At 46.2% G+C, this 17,958-nt stretch overlaps 1 protein-coding gene across 1 annotated transcript in view; it reads left to right on the top strand.

The window, feature by feature from the left end:
• Positions 1–3,513: 3,513 nt before the first annotated feature.
• The window catches only part of MAN2B1 (mannosidase alpha class 2B member 1), a 24,500-nt gene continuing 10,055 nt past the window's right edge, over positions 3,514–17,958 (top strand). Inside the window, exons 1-15 of the mRNA XM_018566118.1 lie at positions 3,514–3,606; positions 4,122–4,224; positions 6,342–6,515; positions 7,338–7,531; positions 7,671–7,803; positions 10,223–10,368; positions 10,523–10,639; positions 12,652–12,734; positions 12,816–12,936; positions 13,175–13,253; positions 13,528–13,637; positions 13,996–14,103; positions 14,593–14,709; positions 15,416–15,601; positions 17,676–17,773. Coding sequence (XP_018421620.1) covers positions 3,514–3,606; positions 4,122–4,224; positions 6,342–6,515; positions 7,338–7,531; positions 7,671–7,803; positions 10,223–10,368; positions 10,523–10,639; positions 12,652–12,734; positions 12,816–12,936; positions 13,175–13,253; positions 13,528–13,637; positions 13,996–14,103; positions 14,593–14,709; positions 15,416–15,601; positions 17,676–17,773 — 1,862 coding nt within the window. The remainder of the gene's footprint in view (positions 3,607–4,121; positions 4,225–6,341; positions 6,516–7,337; positions 7,532–7,670; positions 7,804–10,222; positions 10,369–10,522; positions 10,640–12,651; positions 12,735–12,815; positions 12,937–13,174; positions 13,254–13,527; positions 13,638–13,995; positions 14,104–14,592; positions 14,710–15,415; positions 15,602–17,675; positions 17,774–17,958) is intronic.

Raw genomic sequence — 17,958 nt, 5'->3', positions numbered from 1 at the left:
GGTGAACTAGCCCTTTAAGTCCCAGCCCAGTTTTTTTTAAATACTTATTTTTATTACTCTGTAAGCAAACTGTTGCATCGGAAATGGGCAATAATAACCAGGGCACAGGTCACTGATATTGCTGCCACACCATGTGACATAAAGGACACCAGATATATGTAACAACCTTTCATTTTCCCCGCTCCCGAGCTGCACTGGAATATTTCTACACTTATATTGGTCGCCAAAATCAAAACTAAACTTTGACTTCCTCAACAAAAAGGGGGAAATTCCTATTGTAGACCCCCCTCCCCCACAGTACACAATGTGCCACCCGCGCCCCCTACTGGCACAACGTCTAAGCGCTATGTAGCGGCGATCAGCTACCTAGTCATGTGACCACCCGATTCTAGGCTGCTGATTGGCCGCTGAGCCGCGAGAGGCTGACAGGTCATGTGATCCGGTGTAAATCCCCAGCAGCGGGCACAACAGCCGGGGGATCATTTGCTGGCAGGCGGGATGGAGAGTTGTGGCTGCCGGGGGAAGTGTCTGCTGCTGGCCGGGCTGCTATGATGAAATCACTTACAATGGATGCTGCTTCTTGATGTTTAAAAAGTTGCATTCCTGCCGAATCAGCTGGTCCCCTGAGCACTGGCCCTGACTTCCTGTTTTAGGGTGGCTCCTTTCCCATTGCATGGTCCTATGGTGCCCCCCTTGTGTGTGCTAATAAGCTGTGTGTGTCTACACAAACATGCAAACAAAGTGTGTATCTTACTGCACTCCTTACCGGATCTCCTAAGAGATAATGTAGATAAAATGGGTGCTCGCAGTGACCACAGGGCACCTTGACAACATATAAATTGGTTAAAGGATGTCACCAGCACACCAAGTGGATAGATTCAGCAAATGTCCATTTTAATGACAATTGTTATTCAATAGCAAGTACTTTCGGGGCCTCGCAGGGTCCCCGTCATGAGGCTCAGAACGTCATCAGGCTCAGAATTTGCTGAATCTATCCCCTTGGTGTGCTGGTAACATCCTTTGCCAAAGTCTACACAAACAGACACAGCAAGGTAAGACTCTTTCTCTCTTTCTTTCTTTCTTTCTTTCTTTCTTTCTTTCTTTCTTTCTTTCTTTCTTTCTTTCTTTCTTTCTTTCTTTCTTCTCCAAGCTAGTAGATGAAGAGTTGCTGGACTCCGCTCTGTCTCTTGTGATCTTGTATTGGGCAGGAAGTTCAGGGAAGCAGAACAGAGAGACTTGCAGCTGTTCAGAAACATGATGAGTGTAAGTGCTTGGACAAAACTGTAAAGCAATGCTTTGCTGGATAATGTTTATTTGTTTTGATCTGGATTAATTATTGAGAAAAAGAGTTTAATACAACTTTAATCTATTACTACTATGAATACCATTTTCTTTCTACAGTTATACACGTTACCTTCTCCCCCCGTGTATATGATGATCACATACTACCTGCCCTTGCCTTTTCCTTTTGTCTTTTATTCTTGTTGCTACATGCAGACATTTCTCTTATCTGTAATGGTTTATTATGAATAAACATATCGGGTATCAATAAAAAAAGGAAACGCCGGCCGGCTGTGACGCCGCGCATCTCTTCTCACTATACAGAAATCAGCGACTCGCAGCAAATAGACCGATCAGGACGCCGTGCTCGTCTCTAGTTTTTGCTGATGTGTTTGCTTGTTGTGGGTCAGTGAAAGTACTGGGGTCGGCCTGATCGCCGCCATGAACAGAAATCATATGAAAACATCAGCATCAGGAAGGGATATAGGTGACTGTGACATCACCGCGTAAAGCCATATAGATTCTCCCTCTATCAGGATCAGCCGCAGCACTAAATGTTCATTTATATAGGAAAAGATGTTCAAAATAATCTCTGAAATGCCTTTTTTTGGATAATTTTCTTTCAGCAGGTCACATGATCACTTCCCTTCTCCTTGCTGTGCCCGTGTCGGTTAGTAGGTCTAAGCCCCGAGCATCATGTGTGGTGGTGACGTTTTATGCACAAGGGCAAAGAGGGCTGCTTTACTTCCACACCCAGTTAAAGCGCCCAATAGAAATCAATGACAGAGTCTGGCTGTTTGCTGGTAAGCGCTGATATGAGCATATGCAACCGTACAAGTGCCTGGATGCATGTGGGCGCTCAGATGAGCATTTACCAGTGTAAAGGTGTATCCTGTCGTTGGTTCGTATAGCCCAGGGGTGGGCACATCTGGTCCTACAAATCCCGACATGCCTCTGGGAGTCGTGGCTGTCAGTCTTGCAATGCCTCATGGGACTTGTAGTTCCACAACAGCTAGAGGGTCGGAGTTGCCCACCCCTGGTATAGGTGGCTGTATACAACACTTGTAACTCCCGGGTGCAGAAATATGGCCGTTTTGTATGGTGTACTGCCCATGTGCATGAGCCCTTAGTTATCTTCTCCTCACGTTGTCTACAGTTTTGACTTACTGTGCTTGGAATGGTCACCAAATGCTGGTGCAGATGTCCCCCTAGCATGGAAAAAGTCATGCATGCTTTAGGGAAGAATTTTGTTTTTGTTTTATTAAAAAAAACGGAACAATAAAAGGATTAGTTAAACGAGTCATGAAAGACTTTTCAGAATGCTGAAAGACCTTGCGCATATTTCCTCATACTTGCCATTGCTTCCTCTTCATTGGTCTACACCAGAGATGGCCAAACTCCGGCCATCCAGCTGAGGTGAAACTACAAATCCCATGAAGCATCTCTCTCCTGGAGTCATGTCTGTGGCTGTGAGAATCTTGCAAAGCCTCATGGGATTCATAGTTCCACCACAGCTGGAGGGCCGCAGTTGGGCCATCCCTGGTCTACACCAATCTTCATCAATCTAGGGTTCCCCCCAAAGGTCCTTTGGGCAATTGGCAATTCCTGCTGCTCAAATAAGCTAACACCCCAATGATCTTTTTTAGTGATTTGTCATGGTTGCCCACACTGACCACCAATGTATAGACCATCCTACTCACTAACCACCAGCGTAGTAGGACCTTAAAGGACCACCAATGTACGGGGGACGTCTACATTGACTATCAATGAAAGCTTTGGAATACATTTGAACCCGATCACTAAAATCTTTTTACAGCAGTGAAAAATGGAACAGCAAAGTGTCTTCACCTTCCCCCAGATATTGCTTCCCACATCCACCCTAATCCCAAGCTCTACATAACTCTGTTCTCTTTTGCGCTCAGATGTCACCTCCCTCCATTCTTTTCTAGTTCCTCCACAGATTGCTTTCTTTCTCTTTGACTGAGATGCTTTATTCTTCTCCCCTCAAATATTGCCAGAGGTCCGGGCAGAGAGGAGAGTGAGGCATGGAGTTTGTAGAGTACAGATGAACGGAGAGTGCAATGTTAGGGGAATAGGGGGAAGATAGAGACACATGTTGCCTGATCAGAAAGGAGTATAAGGCATGGAGGGTGTAAGATTTGGGTAAATGGAGGGTGTAGTGTCAGGGGAATAGGGGGAAGACAGACGTGTGGTGTCTGATCCAAGAGGAGGATGAGTAATGTTAAGTCTAGGGTGGTGGTGGATACGGGGTTGGGGCAGTGTCAGGGGAAGATAGAGGAATATGGGGTCCAATTGGAGAGTAGAGTGAGGCATGGACGGTGTTGGATTTGGGTGAAAGGAGGGTGCAGTGTCAGGGGAATAGGGGGAAGATAGAGGGGTGCAGTATCTAATCACAGGGGAGGGTAATGTATTTAAAGTCTGCGGTGGTGGTGGATGGGGGGTTGTTCAGTGTCACGGGGATGTGGTATCCCATTAGAGAGTAGAGTTGGGCATGGAGAGTGCAGTGTTGGGGGACGATAGAGGGAAGGGAAGGATATTTGTAGTAGATGTAGATGATGTGTAGTGTGTAGGGTTCAGGTGGATGGAGCAGAGAGATAGAGGGGTGTTGTGCCGAGAGGAGGAGAAGGCATAGGAATACATGGTTGGCTGGTTAGTGGATGGAATTGCCAGTCTCCAGAGAACCAGGTGACGAAGGTGCAGTGTCTTCCATTGCAGAGAGATGCATCTAATGCCATCAGTAGATGTGGATGAAGATAGTCCGGCAGTGAGTTTGTTTAGATTACAGACATACTAATTCTCTACCCTGTCTTGTCCTATAGACCTGCCCAGCAGCTCCCGATAACTTCTTGAATGTACACCTGATCCCTCACACACACAACGATGTGGGCTGGCTAAAGACCGTCGATCAGTATTACTATGGAGGTAAGTGGACGATATTGCCTTCTCTGCCAATTTCATCAGACAGTAGAAGAGATAAGAAGAGCGTGCTAGTTTCCGCCCCATTTCCGCGGTGTCCTCGACTCTCTAAACTTTTCAGATAATGTAGTTAAGTAATTGAAGAGCAGGTTTCTTGTGTAGATTATCACAGATCTCTCTCATCATCAAGCAGGATGTGTTGTTCAATATCTTATCCTTCAGCCGCCCAAAGAAATAATAACCCCTCAATGCCTGTAAGTAGTCTATGAAAGTGGTTGTTGTCGTTCCTTCTACTACCTTGTGTTGGTTTATTCATTGATTTTAGATGCACATTAAAATATCAATACAGCATTTATCTTTTCAAAATGTGTTTTTTGTTTTTTTTTTATTATTAGACCATATTGTTTACGCCATTGGGTAGATCAATCCTCTCTGTTTGTTATGGTGTTTATTGTTACCTGGGCTGAAAGAGAGAGAAATTCCAACATTTTGAGCTTTCACCAGGACAGCCAAATGCAGGGGAAATCTTATTCCGGTGACCACTAACTAAGAAGAGATTTCCCTCACTTTGGAGAGGTCTTCTCTCACTTCTTGTTGTGTGTTTGGTGGAACAATGGGATGGCATGGGTTCTAACCATCCCCCTACTCTATCCAAAATGGGAAAAAGAAAAAGGTTTGACTTTGGATATGTACTCTTATCTATGGGGCAGCCCTGTGGTCTTGTAGATCTGGGATCCTGGTTATAATTCTCACCAGTGGCCATATCTGCATGAGGTCATAGGTTCTCCCCATGTTTACACCCCCAGTGGCGTCACAAGGGGGGTGCGGTGGGTGCAACCCGCACCAGGTGACACTATCAGAGGGGGTAACACCAAAATGAAAAATGAGGCACTTGGTCATGGACCGAGTGCCCGACAACTGTGTGAGAGAGGAGGGGACCTGGCGGCATACCTTATCCTGCCAGGTGAACGTTCCCACAACGTCATTATGCGCATATGTGATGGCCGCTCTGGGTCTCACCCAGCCTGGGGACGCCCCTGCTTCAGCCACTCCTAGTCTCTCTCTCTCTCTCCCACAATCCAAAAGCATCAAACTAGGTAGCCCCAGCTCTACCAATAAATTCATACTCCATGTTAATGAATAGGGTCATGTTTGCATTACCAAATCACTGACTTTAAAAAAAACAAAACAAGATGCAGCTCTACCTTTTTAAAAAAATTTTTTTGGAAGGCTATGGTGGGTGCGCAAAAATGAACACCATAGTGGACAAAAAAAGTGCAAGTGAACACACAAAAAAAGTGCACTAGGGTGTGTCAAATGGTCCATCTGCCAAAGAGCTAGGGCCCTTTCCCTGACCGCCCAGGACATAAGGCTCTTGACAGGGGCAAAGCACTTGTGTTCACCTACCCGAAGTCAGGTGGACTCATTCCTCTAGGTTAGCCGAAGGCAACCTCCAAGTACTAGGTTGGGGGGCTCCCCTGTAGGAAGACCCCTCCCCTTATGCAACCTAAAGTTTATGGTAGCCTAGATCACAGGAGAGTCTGTTGTCTTCAAGCAGACCGATCCTGTCTGGTAGCCTTGCAGTGAGATGAGATCAGTAAGATTCTTCCACTATGCAACACGACACAAAGCCTGCCTGTGAAATAAGGAATTTCAATGTAGAGATCCTGTGACCTCCGTTCTTGGGAAAGTTTGATTTAAATGTAATTTTTTTTTTTGCCATCTTTGACCTATTGGGGAAAAGCAGCTTGAAGGAGGTCAAATGGACCCGTCAATGAATTCTGAATGATCTTGGAAGCGTCTCATACTGATGCAAGAGCACGCTGTCCAACACAATTCCAAAGCTGGCCTCACACACAGTCCGTGACCTGGGACAAGTATAGAGATTGGGACAGTCAGAGTAAACTCTTTATTGGTGAACGTCCTCTTCTTTTCTTTCTTTATGCCTGCAACTTAAATTATGGAAGCAGGGGATCAATATGAGAGCCAAGCAGACAACATCTTTAGAATGAGGGGTCAGCAGTGATGAATTACACTGTGACAGGTTTCCTTTTACTGAATACAGGTTATGCCGTTTGCTAAACCTGGTTTACAGCACACTTTTATTCTTTTATGTCTTTCAGGGCTTAATAACATCCAGCACGCTGGAGTGCAGTATATCTTGGACTCGGTGGTTCCTCAGCTGCTTGCAGACCCCAAGAGGAGGTTCATCTATGTGGAGAGCGCATTTTTCTGGCGTTGGTGGAGAGAACAGAAAGTGCCAGTGCAGAAAGATGTTGTACACTTATTACAGGAAGGTGAGCAGCAGGGGGCGCTACACCACTGAGGAAACCTTATCATACAGCAGGGGGCACTACATGACTGAGGAAACCTTATCACACAGCAGGGGGCGCTACACAACTGAGGAAACCTTATCACACGGTAGGGGGCGCTACACGATTGAGGAAACCTTGTCACACAGCAGGGGGCGCTACACGACTGAGGAAACCTTATTACACAGGAGGGAGCGCTACACAACTGAGGAAACCTTATCACACAGCAGGGGGCGCTACATGACTGAGGAAACCTTATGACACAGCAGGGGGTGCTTCTCGTCTGCAGAAACCTTTATCACGCTTTAGGGGGCCCTACACGTTTGTAGAAACCTAATCATGCAGCAGGGGCGCCACAGGTCTGCAGAAACCTTATCACGCAGCAGAGGTACTACACATCTGCAGAAACATTATCACGTAGCAGGGGGTGCTTCTTGTTTGCAGAAACCTTATCACGCATCAGGGGGCGCTACACGTCTGCAGAAACGTTGCCATGCATCATGGGGCGCTACACGTCTGCAGAAACGTTATCATGCATCAGGGGCCGCTACACGTCTGCAGAAACGTTACCATGCAGCAGGGGGCGCTACACGTCTGCAGAAACGTTATCATGCGGCAGGGGGCACCACACGTCCACAGAAACCTTATCACGCAGCAGGGGGTGCCACACATCCGCAGAAACCTTATCACGCAGCAGGGGGCGCTATACGTCCGCAGAAACCTTATCGGGCAGCAGGGGGCGCTACACGTCTGCAGAAACCTTATCACACCATTGAACTTTCAATCCTGGTCCTCTGCGTCCCTCAGGTCGCTTGGAGTTTATAAACGGCGGCTGGTCAATGAACGACGAGGCCGCCACGCACTACAATGCCATCATCGACCAGATGACTCTAGGCCTGCAGTTCTTGCAGAACGTGTTTGGTGAATGCGGCAGACCGCGGGTCGCTTGGCACATCGATCCCTTTGGACACTCCAGGGAACAAGCGTCGCTGTTTGCACAGGTATGAGAGCGGTAACACGGTACATCGCCATTGCTCTTAATGCTCTTAGGCCTGTAAAAGATGAATTCTGATTGGCTGCTCAAAGGATTTTCTTTCATTTGGTAAACCAATGTGCATCTCTGTGACCCTCTAACCGCAGATGGGCTTTGATGGCTTCTTCTTCGGCCGGCTGGATTATCAGGATAAAGTCAATCGAGAAAATACGCAGCAGATGGAGATGATTTGGCGAGCGAGCGATGACTTAGAAGCACCCAATGCCGATCTCTTTACTGGTCAGTGAGTAGTTATCTATATTATTTTTGTGTTCCTCCTTGGATTTGGAGCCCCCCCATTCCCCAGGCCTATACAAGAAATAATAATGTTGGCCAATAAAGGGGATCACTTCAACTCAAAACTTTCTTCATTTAAGCTTGCTGTCCGTCATTTTGATCCTTCAGCTTCAACGCCTTTTGACCTGGAACAAGCATGAAGGATGGGCATTGCACAGAAGGGTTAACACTTTTCATATGTCGGTAGCCACATGCTAGGTCAGTGACTCATGGGGTAGTGAGGAGAGGGAATGAGCCTAAGAGCCTATGTCTCAGGTTAGCAGTGCCATCCAGTGCCGCGTCACCCCAAGTGAAAAGGCCAAAGTGCACCCCCCTCCCTTCCCCTTGTCAATGCTAAAGCCTGATGAAGGGACCCTGCGCGGTCCCGAAAGCGCTTGTTTGGTCATATGACAAAAAACTTCAATAAATGAAGCTTTTGCTATCTTTTAAAAGGACTGGTGTGCTGGTGACATTTCTACAATTTTCCCCTCCCTTCCCCATGATCTACTTCAGCAGCATAGGTTGCAGGTCATGCCCTTTTTGTACCCATCCTCCTTGTGAAGCACCCAAGATAGCTGCCTGGTCCTGGTGCCATCCCCTATATTTTGGTCCCAAGTGTTTGCTAGCATCCTGTCATTAACCTCTTGCCGTCCGCCCGTAGTAAAAAAACGGACGGACGGCACTGCTGCATTTGCGGGTTGCCGTCTGCAGACGGCAATTTTTTTCTGGTCGCGCGCGCCCCCTAGCGGGCACGCACGGGCAGAAAAGACCAGACCGTTGCACACACCCGTTACCGGGTGTTTCACATATAGGCGATCAGCGGGTCCATAGCCCGCCGATCGCCTATATGTTTTTGTTGCCGTTTTTTTTTTTTCCCCCCCTGACCCCTCACCTTGTATCCCGGGATCCGCTGCCCCATCTTGGATCCCGGGACCGGCTCCGAGGGCGTCAGGAGGAGGAGGACGGGAGATCAGCTCCTTGCTGATCTCCGTCCGGGCTGTGAATGCAGAAGTGATGTGTATTACATCACTTCCGCATTCACCTGTCAGTCATCTGGAGAGAGAAGAAGCTGATAAAGCAGATCTCTGCTTTATCAGCTTCTTTTGGGGTCCATAGGTGATATTAGGGGTCCTAGAGACCCCTAATATCTCCATAAAGAGGACCTGTCAGTGTGCCTTTGCTATTATATAGGGGGTTGTTATCCCCCTATATAATAGCAATAACAATAAGTGCAAAAAAATAAATATAAATAAAAAAAAATAAAAGTAACACATAAAAAAGTAAAATAAAATAAAAGTCACATATAAAAAAAGGGGAAAAAAACCCCCCAAAATGTTTAACTCCCCCACCCCCACGTTTACGCGCCTATAAACGTAAATACGCGTCCGGTGCCCCAGCGCGCAAAAATTACAATTGCGCTACACATGTTACATATGGCCGCGAACGTCGCAGTGAGAGCAATCATTTTAGGGCCATCAATCACTGATAACACTAAACTGATGAGCGGTAACAGCTTTTAAAGCGTCGCCTATGGCCAATTTTGGGTATTATCGTTTTTTGAGGTTTCGCGCGCGCACGCAATTTTAAGGCTTGACATGTTTAGTGTCTTTTTACCCGACGTGACCCCATCTTTTATATTTTACCAAAAAATTGGGTAATAATAAATGTTTTATCATTTTAATATAGGGGAAACTGTTTTTTTTTTTTTAATTTCGGTAATTTTTCCTTAATATAGTAAAAAAATAAAACCCCCAGTGGTGAATAAATACCACCAAAAGAAAGCTCTATCTGTCCTCTGTCCCCAAAAAAGGGTATAAAAGTAATTTCAGTACAGCGCTGTATGACGGAATAAATGTCAGTCAAAGTACCGCAGCGCTGAATACTGAGAAATGGCCTGGATGGGAAGGGGGTTTAACACCGCGGATGTCAACTGGTTAAAGAAATATGTAGGGAGACACTGTTGTCATCCTGATGAATAGCCTACTGCCTGCCATGCTGATCCTTCAGGTTTAATATTCATCACTGACCTGAAGCAAATGCCAACACAGTGCAGTCAGTTTGTGGTCTTGTTTCTGGTCAGTGAAGTCGGGGAACTGGAACACCAACTGGCAGTACCAGAAGAAGGTTTGCGGTGACAGCCCACCCATTTCCATCATGGGAGGTCTACTTTCCCAAGCTCTTTAGGAATCTTTACTTTCAACTTCTCCATTACCCCCAAAAAAATGGCTGCATCAGCTTCCACATAGCAAAACTGTATTGAGGTCCTTCCTGAGAAGAACGTTGAGCTTGACCTACAACGGAGCCTTAACCAGGTTCCATTGTCGGGAGTCCCAGGTTAATACTGAACATGTTCCATGACTGCTTTTGTTTCCTGTCCCCGCAGGCGTACTTCCCAACGGGTACAACCCACCAGAGGGCTTCTGCTGGGATCAGCTGTGCAGTGACGCGCCAATCATGGACGATCCGCAAATGGAAGATTATAATGCAGATGTCATGTTAACCAATTTCATTAAGGCTGTAAACGCTCAGGTATCAGAGGGAGACTTTGTACATGAGCCTGCCATATGCTGTGTACCTATACCGTGCTATAGTAGCGTCAGGGGGAGGAGGGCTGTGTACGGTTCTTGGGACTGTCATGGTGAAGTGTACTGAAACTGCTTTCCTATTCTTTCTATCCTTTCAGGCGCCAAACTACCGCACAAAACACATCGCTATGACGATGGGCTCCGATTTTCAATACGAGAATGCCATCCCTTGGTTTAAGAACATGGACAAACTCATCAATCTAGTCAATGCTGAGGTGGGAGGAGTCGCACAAAGCTGTACTGGTGCATAGATTAAAACCATTATAGCTAATCTTTAGGGTCCAGTATGGGGCTGATTTATAAATGTTCTGCCCAGCTCTGCAGTTCACTTGGCACTCCACTAGATGGCGATGAGAAGCATAGGAATTTCCTATACATCTAGCACCATCTAGAGGGAACATTTAATAGTGTTATGCAGAAAGTTTGCAGTTGTCAAAAATAAAGAAATACTCACCTGATCCTCAGTCCTGCGGCTGCGACCACTCACTTCCCTCCCCCTCCGCTCCAGCTATGGTATGTCGGGGTTCTCACTTCTAATAGACCTGCATTAAATATGATGATGTCACAGGTCCTTAGACTGCCAAAGCCTGGGGGACAAGAGACTGCAGTGAACAGTCTAGCAGCCAGGCAGAACTGAGGACCAGATGAGTATATGTTTATTTTCGCCCCTAGACAAACAACCACTTAACCCTAGCAGCGTGGGGGTAGCCCCCCCTGAAAGAGTTAATTTTGCACAATCCTGGAGTTCTTTAACATTGCATAGAAGGGGAAAGTGAAATAAGATTTTTCAGCAAATAAAAAGGTCAGCTGCAGTATATAAATATTTTTTTAACGTTATACTATCTGATTGGTGACCTGTAACTAGGAATGCACCGATACCGGTGCCGATACTGGGCATTTTCACGAGTACTTGTCAAAATGCCTTGATACTAAATGCCAGTACCGGCACTTTACATTTTCAAACACAAGTGGCTGCAGTAAGGTCCCACGCTTGCTGGGGACCTCGTGGTGCTGCTTTCAGCACCGGCCGCACATCTCCTCCTCTTCCTCCCTTCTGTGGATCCCCGCCGCCCGTACCCACCCACAAGAGCCTCTGGACCCCTGGTGAGAGGCCGCACAGCCTTCCTAAGACCCTGCACAGTCTGCCGTAGGCCCCGCACAGCCCACCTGAAAGCCCACACAGACCCTGGAGACATCCGGTCGCCACCCCGGAGCAACACAGAGTATGTAGCTTCATGTTATTCTGCATTGCTGTATAATGTATTGCTGGGATTTGTAGTCCTCCTATAGTTGATGGTTTTATTCTGTATTGCTAGGATTTGTAGTCCCTCTACATCTTGGAGTCAGTGGCAGAACTACCAGGGTTGCAGTGGTTACAGCTGGGACCGGGCCCTGGCGCTCCACCACTGTCCTAATATCATTAGTCACATGATGCTAAAAAAAAAGGTATCGGCGAGTGCTTGAGGAAAAACTATCAGTACTCGTACTCGGTCTGGAAAACATGGTATCTGCGCACCCCTACATGTAACAATGATAAAATAGGTGTTATTTTTATATGGCTGCAAAAGTGGAAATACAAAAATATTGGTCAAAAAAATCCCCAAAAAAGATTTCCATAGTACAGGGGTGGACACATTTTTATGGAATTCAGTAGCCAGTGTGTCCAATCCAGGAGCCAGCAGGATTTTTTTTAGGAGCCAGCTCCATTGATGACAACTAAAGAAAACCTCAAAAGTTAGAGACCGGCTGTAATTTTTATCCCCCTTGCCTACCGGGCTAATGTATGATCACAGTGACGGACGTGGCGCTATCAGAATACATGAACAGTGACTGTAGCTAATTGGCCGCCATGACTGTTCTGCTGTGATTTTTCGGTCGGTCTCCTTTAACAAAAGTCAATTTTAAAAAATCTACTTTTGTCCAATGAATGGGTGCCAACGGGGCCACCAACATCTCCAGTGTGCAGCCCAAATTCAATCAGTGTATGGCCAGCTTTAGTACTTGTAGAGAAGCCGTGGCCCCATGTGAATCCAGAATTGAGGATCCAATAGGGACACTTGCAAGACCGTTTTTACCTGCACATCTGCACTGTTCTTGCAATGCTGCAGGCTAGGACAGGTTCTCTTTAGTCACTAAAAAGTTGAAACAACATGTAGTCTCCCTCTACACATGACTGAAGGATGGCAGAGTCATCACAAAAAATGTTTTTCTTTTTTTCCCCCCCCAGCAATCAAATGGAAGTAAGGTGAATGTGGTGTACTCTACCCCGAGCTGTTACCTGAGTGCACTGAATAGGGCCAACCTCAGCTGGTGAGCATAGAACACGCGGCATGCTTGCAGACGTCTCTGCGTACCTGTCATCACGTACCCGGGTCTGTCTCTTTGTTTCAGGCCAGTGAAGATGGACGACTTCTTCCCATATGCAGACGGAGCTCACATGTTCTGGACGGGATACTTCACCAGCCGCCCAGGCTTCAAGGGATATGAAAGGCTCAGCAACAACTTCCTGCAGGTGAGTGGGCAGTCCTGACAAGTAGGACAAAGCAAGTATAAACCTCTGTAAGAGGGACTGTCCTGGATACACAAAGAACCAATCACATTCTTCCTTTTATGTCTCTGGTTTGCTAATGCTGAACCTGATTGCTTTGGGCAACAAAGGCGATACATCCTTCTGAAAATGTTATAATGATTAATAGATAATGTTATATCCCTATTCCTGGAACCGATGATGTTCTATTTTCCATTACCAGGTCTGTAATCAGTTGGAGGCTTTGGCTGGATCAGCTGCAATACATGGACCATATGGAACCAGCAGCAGCCTAGAGCTCAGTAAGTCTTGTAATTGCAGTATCCTGGTACAGTAACCCGGCTCCTGAGTGTTTTATTACCCCCTGTAACATCATATTACAGGAACCCGGCTCCCGAGTGTCCTATTACCCCTGTAACATCCTATTACAGTAACCCGGCTCCTGAGTGTCTTATTACCCCTGTAACATCATATTACAGTAACCCGGCTCCTGAGTGTCTTATTACCCCTGTAACATCCTATTACAGTAACCCGGCCCCTGAGTGTTTCATTACCTCTGATTTTTGTCTGTCTTAGGGCAAGCAATGGGTGTAGCTCAGCATCATGACGCTGTAACAGGGACGGCAAAGCAGCATGTGAATGATGACTACGCTTTGCGCCTCTTTAAGGGTTGGAAAGCCTGTCAGGTAAAGGTCCAAATTTTGGCACTAGATTAGATCAATTACAAATGTTAAAGGCTTTGAAATAAAAAATATATTATCCTTGGCACCGGTTCAATTGATAAACCTTAACACATATTTTTACTATTTCACTGATATCTGTAAAATTGCAGCCTTATATCACAGCCTTTCTGTTCTTTAACTCAGCCCGTCCATTCACTAGAGACCAGTGACATCACCGAGATCCTTCATATTCATGAGAACACAGCCCGTCCATTCACTAGAGACCAGTGACATCACCGAGATGCTTTATATTCATGAGAATAAGAACTCAATCCATCTGTTGAACAGAAACCAAGACCCTTTTCTCCATTCTCTTGTATAGGTTGTGGTCAGTAACGCTCTCTCCAGTCTGATGGGGACTAAAGAAAACTTTGCGTTTTGCAATCTGCTGAACATCAGCGTGTGTCCTTCAACAGAGGCATCCAAAACTGTGAGTTAATTTCCAAGCATTGCTTTTCACACGGATACCCCAACAACACACAATAGATGGGGCCAGTGCAGAGTTTTTAATTTCATGTTTAAAAGCTTGGGCTAAAGTGTATCCTGGAAAGGCAACGAGAAGCAGAAAAGAAAATGCTCCTTTTGGACAGTTGCTAGTCTTGGCTAGAGTTACACTTTGAGGGAGTCATTTATAAATCGTTCGCCATTTCTGCCACTAGGTGGAGCCGAGGAGGATAGGAAATTCTTATGCTTTTCTGTTCCTTATTATGGCAGGAATGCTGTGCGAATGGCATTCAAACTGCATATGGCTGGATGGATGATTTATAAATGATTCCCTTTGTATCTGTATTGACTATACCATCCCAGTTCGAGCGGTCACTCCTCGGGTGCAGCAATAATGAAGACATTTTTCTTTCTGCGGCAGTTGTTCTATCAGCTTTTACTTTATTCTCTGACATCTCTTCGTGTCCCTATACAGTTCAGCGTGTTAATCTACAATCCCCTGGCACGTGCAGTCACACAGTACGTTCGTCTTCCTGTAAATGGCACTTTATATGCGGTTAAAGGTCCTGCTGGTGAATCCATTGCAAGTGAGGTGAGATGAGCACATTTCGGTAATACCTGAACTCCGAGATAAGCAAATATTGTCCTCATACAAGAGTCATGTGTGTTCTTATTGAATCTTGGTGAGCTTTGTGTATTTCTTCCAGATCTGTGCATTAATCCAGTGTGACACTTGGAGCTTCCTGTAATAAAGACCGCTCACTGCTGCTCTGTCTCCTTGTGTAGGGTGACTGGTCTTGTCTCCGCCCCCTCCTGTAATAAAGACCGCTCACTGCTGCTCTCATCTTGTGCAGGGTGACTGGTCTTGTCTCCGCCTCCTCCTGTAATATAGACCGCTCACTGCTGCTTTCTCTCCTTGTGCAGAGTGACTGGTCTTGTCTTCGGCCCCCTCCTGGCAGCCTGTAGTGGGTGGAGTCTGCAATTTTTCACCCTACACATCTTACTTCCTATCCACTAATCTCATCGAAATTTTCCTTAGCAATTTGATATCATCAAAGTAGAAGTTTCATGATGGTATTCATCATATGACTGGTGGAGGTTGAAGATGCTCAACTATTAAGAGAGACAGCAGCTGTAAAATCCTATAGAATAGGTTCTTTCTGTAAAAGTCTGTGGACCCAACAATTAATTGCTAGTCCTCGTGTGGGGTTCTGGCCTGCAGGTTGTGCACCTAGACCTAGGCAATGTCCTAGTGCTCCTTGCTGCAGATTTTATAGTTGATGGCGGTCTCCTCCTAGGTAGTTCCAGTTTCGAAATTCACCAAAGATGTTCGCAGAGACAAAGGTTATGCTGAGCGAGAACTGGTTTTCCCGGGACAAATCCCCGCGCTGGGCTTCAGCAAATTTACAGTTGAGAAGGTCTCCGCTCCAGAGCGATTCCTCGGGACGAAGGTTAAAAAAAACCCGACATCGATTGAGAACAAGGTAGGTTATGTGCAATGCAATGTGACTGCACGGGGCAGCAGAGAAGTGCCGTAACTCATGCCAACAGATCAGGACTCCTGGTTCATTAATCTGCTGTGGGGGGTGTAGCTCAAATGGGGGATCACCTTCCCTTGGAAAAAGGTAGTCCAGGCAGAAAAGTTATTTTTCAATGTGACTAGGCAGTCAGTTTTATATAAAAGGTTGCCATAAAACAAAAATAAACCAGAAAATAAATCCTTGCCATCCAGGCTCTGACTAAACGGGCAGGTTCCTCTCTACCAGGTGGTGAGCTTATCTCAGCCCCCTCACAAAACAAACGTACTTGGCCTTGTTCACACCAAATGCAGAGCAGATCTGCATGAGTTTCTGCACACGCAGTGCAGTGGGTTGTGCCGCGTTTTTGGTTAAAAACAAAATTATTATTTTTTTTGTTTGTTTTAAAATGGCTTTCAGTGCGTTTCCAGGCTTTTGCATGCGTTTTTGATGTGTTTGCATGCGTTCCAGAGCAGGTAAAATAGGGCCTGCTGCAGTTTTTTTACCTGCTCTGGAACTGAACGCTGCGATGTGAACTAGAGCCCAAAATACCATTTGGATTACATTGGACGCAGTTTTGCTCCGGTCTGTAACTGCTCTGCACCTGCTCCGCGCTCGGTGTGAACAAGGCCTCAGCCTTCCCCTTTTATCTCACCTGAAAAAGGAATCATTAGGCAATTAACTATCCAGGTGAGAGACACAAAACCCGAGCTGGATCATTCAGACCCAAAGTCAGCCCGAAATCCCGGTCTGGGTTCCGTTAGTCCTGTACATGGGACAAAAAGCGAGGGGAAATATGTCGCCCCTCGATGACTTCCCCATTCCTCATGTCACACTGCCTATAGCTAGAGGCTTGTCCTTATGGGTTTGCATACTGCAGATCTTATGGAACTGGCTCCATTTGTTGAATTATTTGTGCTTCAAGGGAATGCATCGAGAAATCATGCCCATGGCAACTTGCTAACTAGGACAAGAGCCTTGTTTGGTGAAGGAGGAATGAGGAGAGGGCATGCTTTGGGAAGGTAAAACATATATACCGCCAGAGAGAGACTTGCCCTAAAATCTAACTGGATAGAAACTGAAAAGGGGACACAGATCTTGCACACAATCTGGTGCACTCTAATGCTGGGCACACACCTTACAACCATCGCAAGACTTTTGTCTTGCGATGGTTGTAAGGTACTTAAAAAAACGTATCATCTGCCCATCTTGGACAAGCAGATCTTACTTGCGATGATCGCAAGCCGCGCCCCCCTGAGGGGTGGGCTTCCGATGACCGCAATGGTAAACGGGCAGTGTGCGCTTGCGCACACCGGCCCGTCCGGCTTTTATCGTACGAACATGCTACACACCCGGCGAACATCGTATGATGCTTGGCGAGTTTTCGAACATGTTCGTTAGATAAAAGTCGTGCGACCTTACAGTAGTAGAGGTCGCACGGCTTCCACACACCTTACGATAATCGTACGATCGTGGGATTTTCCGCTATGATAGTACGATTATCGCAAGGTGTGTGGGCACCTTTAAGGTGAGCTGGAATCCTGAAGTACTTTCAACACACATACATACACACATACACACACACACACATACACACACATACACACACACAGTAATCTAATATAGCAATCTCTCCAGGAGTATGAATTTTGAACCTAGTACACAGAGCACCTAATGTTGTATATTTCATATCTCTATGTGGGTAGGTACACAAGTAAACATTACAAGAGGCAAGAAAGAAAAGGACATTCAGGGATTTGGGGGGGCGAAAACAAACGGAACCCTTTGGAGAGTATTGTTTTATTAAGCTTACAGGATCTTGTCAGGGTTTGGTTCGCAGTTAGGTAAATATTTGCAGGTGGCTCCTGAAGCTCTCTGAATACCCGAACAGTGACTGCAGCTGGTCCTCTACAACACCCAGCCCTGGGGTAACCTTCATACTCGGTCTTACCATGCTGTAATTATGATTTGGATTGGATGTACTTGTGCCAGGTTCTCTCCCTAATAACGGCCTCTGTGTTGCTGATTTGTTTTCCTCCAGTTTTACCGAGTGACATTTGACCCAGATACAGGGCTGATTAGCAACATTCAGAATCTGGAGAAGCAGATTTCCCTTCCTGTAAACCAGAGTTACTACTGGTAAGAATCTGTAATCTGAATATTTGTCTGGGGGTAATGCGTTCATTCAGGAGGAGGTCACCGGTGGAGTACAGCTGTCAGGTTAGAAATGAGGGAGCTCTGTTGCTGAATTGGGGACCTCTGAACACAGCTTCAGTCAGACTACAGGCTCACATCACCACCAGGTTATGATCTTATTCCCATCA

Source organism: Nanorana parkeri, unplaced genomic scaffold (genome assembly GCF_000935625.1).
Source record: "Nanorana parkeri isolate BGI_ZX_2015 unplaced genomic scaffold, ASM93562v1 scaffold920, whole genome shotgun sequence".
Classification (NCBI taxonomy): Eukaryota; Metazoa; Chordata; class Amphibia; order Anura; family Dicroglossidae; genus Nanorana; species Nanorana parkeri.
The sequence above is the reverse complement of the archived record's forward strand: the minus strand, read 5'-3'. Positions and strand labels throughout refer to the sequence as shown.